Below are 5,012 nucleotides of genomic sequence, written 5' to 3'. Positions count from 1 at the left end.
TTTCTCATTTTCTGACCTGCAAACAGATACCTTAAATGGAATTTTTTTTTAATTATCAAATTAGGTACATCCAAAATGCAACAATTACACATTTGACAATTAATTCACAAAGTGTAATTTCCTGGGACGTATCCTAAGAATTTAGGAACAGCCAGTCACTCAACTATTTATATATCCAAAACCAAACCTATCTAAGCTCCCAAACCAGAAGCTTGAAAGTCTGTTATATCCCCACTACACAAAGGAGAACAATGACTCAAACCTGTCCAGTCTTGACAGTTTTAATCCCAAATACTGGGCTATTTCCCCAGCATGTCACTGAATAGCAAGCATTCAGTTTGTCAAAGTAAGCATCTCAGTTTGTCAAACACCCAAATATCAAACTTTTATACCATTATGAGCATAGAAAGACTAATTTTCTTTAGTTTAAAAAAAAAGTAGTCATTAAATATTCACAATGTGCCCCCAGGTCACCAGCCCCTACTAAATCCCAAATACGAAACCTATGTCACATAGTGACAGGCAATGTTATATATATGTGAAGATATATATACAGCAATAGTACAAATAGCAATTAACAGTCCCTGAAAAAATTCAGTTTCAGTTGAGGCTATGGCTTCTATGCCTTGGGATGTTTTTAGATTTCAAAATTGGAAAATACTGCTAAAATCTTACTTCCTGAAGACAAAATTTGATTGCATGTTCAGTTTAAGCTTCTCAGTCTAAAAATGGCTATAAGGTAAGTATAAAAAGCCAGCCAACTGAGTGCAATTTTTCTCCAATTTGGCCAAGCTATTTTGTAGAAATTATTCCTAGCTAGACTAGAAAATCTGTGGTGCCTTCCAAGGGTTCTTGCCTACCTTACTGTCCATGTTCACGTTTCAAACTGTGTCAACAGAGCCCGCACTTCAGGGGTCAGCTGCTTGGCAGCCTTAGCCGCCTCTGTGATAGCCTTGCGATACAGGCCCTTTCTCTTCTTATTAAAGTGTGACTGGAAGTTTTCTAAAAAGTGGGAGAGTTGCAAAAGAGCAAGGAAAGATGTTGTTGGAGACCCAAACCACGAAATACGGGCCTCCTGTCGGACTAAAAGGCCGTTATCTTTCTGGCTCACAGTTATAGTAAGAATACGGGCTGGCCACCAAGGGAAGCCATATATCTTGGCCCAAACAATGTCCCCTACACATATGGTCCTGCCATCTGGTGTGACGCATTTAGAGACGTTTTTGGAAAAGATTTTCATTTTCAAGGAATTACTGAGCTTTTTCTCTTCCTTTGAAGAGGAGGAAGTGGAGGAGGTGGAAGGTACATGCATTCTGCCTGGAGGAAAATCAAAGCTTTCAGAAGAGCTACACTCAGAGTTGGAGGATTTCAAATCATCTGTGCTATCAATGCTACACACTGAAGCACTGGAAGAGTCAGATTTCTTGTGATTTAGGGTCATGTAAACAGAGATATTGCTTTTGCTGCCCTTTTTGCCCAGTGTCTGTGGTTCATCCTGCTCACCAGGTACAGGCACTTCACTTGTGTCCTGAACCCCACTGCTGGCCTCTTCAGGGCCTTTTGAGGGACTCTGATTTTCTGAAGGGGCCTCACCTGCTGAGCGGGTGGAGGTGAAGCGAGACTGGGGCTTGGGTGCCATCTTGCCACTCTGCATTTTCTCGAGTCCCGTCTTCAGAGAAGAGTCATTTTCTTCATTCCTGTACCTCTGTGGTTTTAACCGAACCCGGGGTGGAAGAGAACCTGAGCTAGGATTCTGGTATCGACGAGTAAAATGGACTTTTGAATGTGCATTTTTGGAAGTAGAGGTTTCACTTTGCTTCTTTTGTGCCTTTTCTTTGGCAATTTTCAATACTTCCCGAGCTTTTGCATGATCCATGTTCTTACTCTGGAGCACTTTTTTAGTACTTAACTGAGCTTTTGACGTATTTGCCTGAGCAGAAACTTTGACTACTCTGCCTCTGCTGTGAGCAATATTTGAAACCTTAACCACAGCATTTCTTCTCTGGCTTTCATTTTGGTTTTTCCCATCCACTTTATGGTCAGTTTTCAGTTTTTTGTTCTCAGTAGCTACACTTTCATATCTCCGTTTTTTATCTTCATATTTAGAAGAGTCACTTGCACTACTACCTTTTCTAATTTCCTTTTTTTTTCAGCAACAACACTGTTTTTACACTTATCGCAGAGGACTTGTCTGGGTCGTAGTTTAATAGCATTCATTATTGAAGTGGGTTCTTCCCGGTACATTTTTCGTTTGGGTCGCTTAATTTTCCGAGGAGGAGGCTGAGGTATTGGTTATATGTGTCCCTGATAAACAAAGGTGGAGGATAAGGTGCTCCTTCATGGAAGAGAGGTGGTGGTTTAGAAGTCCAGAGGCTTTCAGACAAACTCAGCTCAGGAGGTGGGACAGAAGGATCGTTGGGAACAGCACCATTCACTTCACCCTTGACTTCTGTCCCTTCTTGGAATGTATTACTTTGGAGCTGCCTGGCTTCTGGTTTATCCTTATATTCCCTTTTAGGAAATACTGTCACAGGGATCCCATGGGGCCCAAACTGCTTCACCAGAATGGCTGTATAATTTTCCCACCAAAAGTAGAGCTATTGCACCATACCTTCCTGGTCTCTTTTGGACAGATCCATGAGGACCCCTGAGAAGAGCTTCTCTCCGAGGCGGAACGACATGACGAGCGCGTCCTCAATGATGTGATCCAGAGTGACCCGCACCTCCGAGCCGGGAATCAATTGCGACACCGCGGAGTCCCCGCCCGCCGGCGGCACCAGCGCTGGAGCTGTGGGCTGGGGCAGCAGCTTGTCCTCGAGCTCCTCGGGAGCCGGGGGCTGCTCGCAAAGCGGCGCTGGGGAAGGTGAAAGGTCCGGCCCTCCTTGAGACGCGGCAACCGCCGGCTCCGCCACCCGGACGTGTAGCTTCTCCTCAGCATCCAGCTCCGGCCCCGCCGCCTCCGGGCTGCGGGCGAGCTCCCCTGGCGGAGGCTGCGGCGGCGGGAGCGGCGGCTCTGAGGAGTGGACTGCTGCCCGTCGGCCTTGCTGTCCGGCACAGACGCTTCAGTGGCCATGACTGGGAGGGGATCAGTGCCGGCCTCGCTGCCAGGGATGGGCTCCATCTCCGGCTTGGCCTCGCTGGCGCCCCCCTCCCCGGGGGACGCAGCAGTCGCTGCCGCCTCTGCAGCCACGGCCGCCATTTTCTTCCTGGCTTCTCCCTCCTCCAACTCCGGCTGCGGCAACACACAATATCTTTCACTTCGAAAACCAGTCATAACTGTTTCACTTTTCGATTTGATATTCACTTTGAAAAGTCAGACCCTGAAAGTCATTTACTTTGGCAAATCATGTTCATTATAAATTCTGGAACTAAGTTCAATAGTTATTTGTTCCCTTTGGATTATTACTTGGATGTAATACACTGATGTGGTCCCCAAAGATGAAACAAAATATTTACATATTTATGAAAAATAAGTAGTCAAATATATCTGAAATTATGCACATGAATGCCCCATGGCACATACACTATAATTTATATTTATAACTGCAGAAATATTGCCATCTGTCTTGCAAACAGCAAGAGACCATCCTAAAACATATCTAATGTGATTCATTTATGTTAAACTTTACCATCTGTACATTAAAATATAAAATAATTCATATAAATTATCCAAACAATTGGGGAATTTAAAGTAATTTCCCCTTTATCATATTTGCTTCAACCAGAAAAAAGGGGTAGTTTTTACAGAGAAGAATTTAGGAAATATTGAATATATTTGCTAATGTCAAACAGCAGGAAGTCAGAACAATTAACAAAATGTAAAGCAAAATCCAGATAAATGCAAGAGATATTCTAGCTGCCACTGTCTGATGTATAATTTGATTCTACCCCCACCATGCCCTAGTAATAAAGACAACATTCAGGAAAAAATATTAAACAATTTGGTCAAGATAAAATGACCCAAAATCCATAGAATTTGTGCCACTTCTTAATTCCAAATCTTTTACTTCCACTATGTTGTAATGTTGCTTCTCACTCTGAGTAAAAATTCAAAGGAAACAAATAAAAAAAAAAGTATCTTCCTTAAAGGAGGGATTTTATTTTATCACAAAAACTAAATGCAAGAAAAATGGCCTAAATAAGAAACATAAAACATTTATAAACCATATTCATTAATGTAAGCATAAGACACACAAAAATTGGGACCATTAATATGAATTAAGTGAAAGTTACAAATTTTGAGTCATTCTTTCACTTCTATATATCCAGATTACCTCAATTCAGAAAAAAAAAATGAAATTTAGAAAATACATAGGAAGTATCCACATACTTAGAATTATTAAATACTTGCCCTCCTTTTTAATTCTAGTGGGGTAGAAAATATTCACAAATTATATGAAAAAATCCACATAACTAGTGAGATTCATAATATGTGTCTATGGTACAGAGTTTCAAGAAGTTTGAAGAATACACTGCATATTGTAAGATTATAAATACTCTTTTTCTCAACATCCTCTTTCCTTCTCCAAAGGCAACCATCCATCTTCAGTCCTTGATTACTGCTATTGAAGAAATATCTACAAATGTATTATTTTAAACTATTATAGCACATATCAGACTATTTATATTGCCTTCCACTTAGAAGTATTTTTCATGTAAATAATTTTCAGTGTGTACAAAATTTTTCCTTGCATGAATATTTTCTAATTAATTTATCCTTTCTCAATATATGACTGATATTTTGATTATAGGCTTTATTTCTTGCAAAAAAAAAGAAAAACTCACTAAATAATATTATCCATATATGATATCACATGTCTAAGTTTATAAAAGACTGCATCAACCAATTTTGCAAATTTTTTGTTTTAGTTTGTATTTTTGTTCTGCTCTGCAGGTCATAGATGTTTAACTGTTTTGACTTCTTACTGTTGCCATCAGTAAAGTTCTCTTGATACATAATCTCCTATATTCTTGACCTTTGACATGTACCTTTCAAATTAATATTAGTAAGG

At 40.4% G+C, this 5,012-nt stretch overlaps 1 protein-coding gene across 1 annotated transcript; it reads right to left on the bottom strand.

Moving 5' to 3' along the window:
• Window positions 1–841: 841 nt before the first annotated feature.
• On the bottom strand, window positions 842–3,199 carry LOC143389963 (PWWP domain-containing protein 2A-like). Its single transcript, XM_076842654.2, is given in 5 exon segments — window positions 842–2,146; window positions 2,149–2,288; window positions 2,291–2,552; window positions 2,607–3,016; window positions 3,019–3,199. Coding segments are annotated over 5 exon segments (2,265 nt in total). The 3' UTR covers window positions 842–874.
• Window positions 3,200–5,012: the final 1,813 nt, after the last annotated feature.

Source organism: Callospermophilus lateralis, unplaced genomic scaffold, assembly GCF_048772815.1.
Source record: "Callospermophilus lateralis isolate mCalLat2 unplaced genomic scaffold, mCalLat2.hap1 Scaffold_129, whole genome shotgun sequence".
Classification (NCBI taxonomy): Eukaryota; Metazoa; Chordata; class Mammalia; order Rodentia; family Sciuridae; genus Callospermophilus; species Callospermophilus lateralis.
Note: the sequence above shows the minus strand (reverse complement) of the source record. Positions and strands in the feature narration are given on the sequence as shown.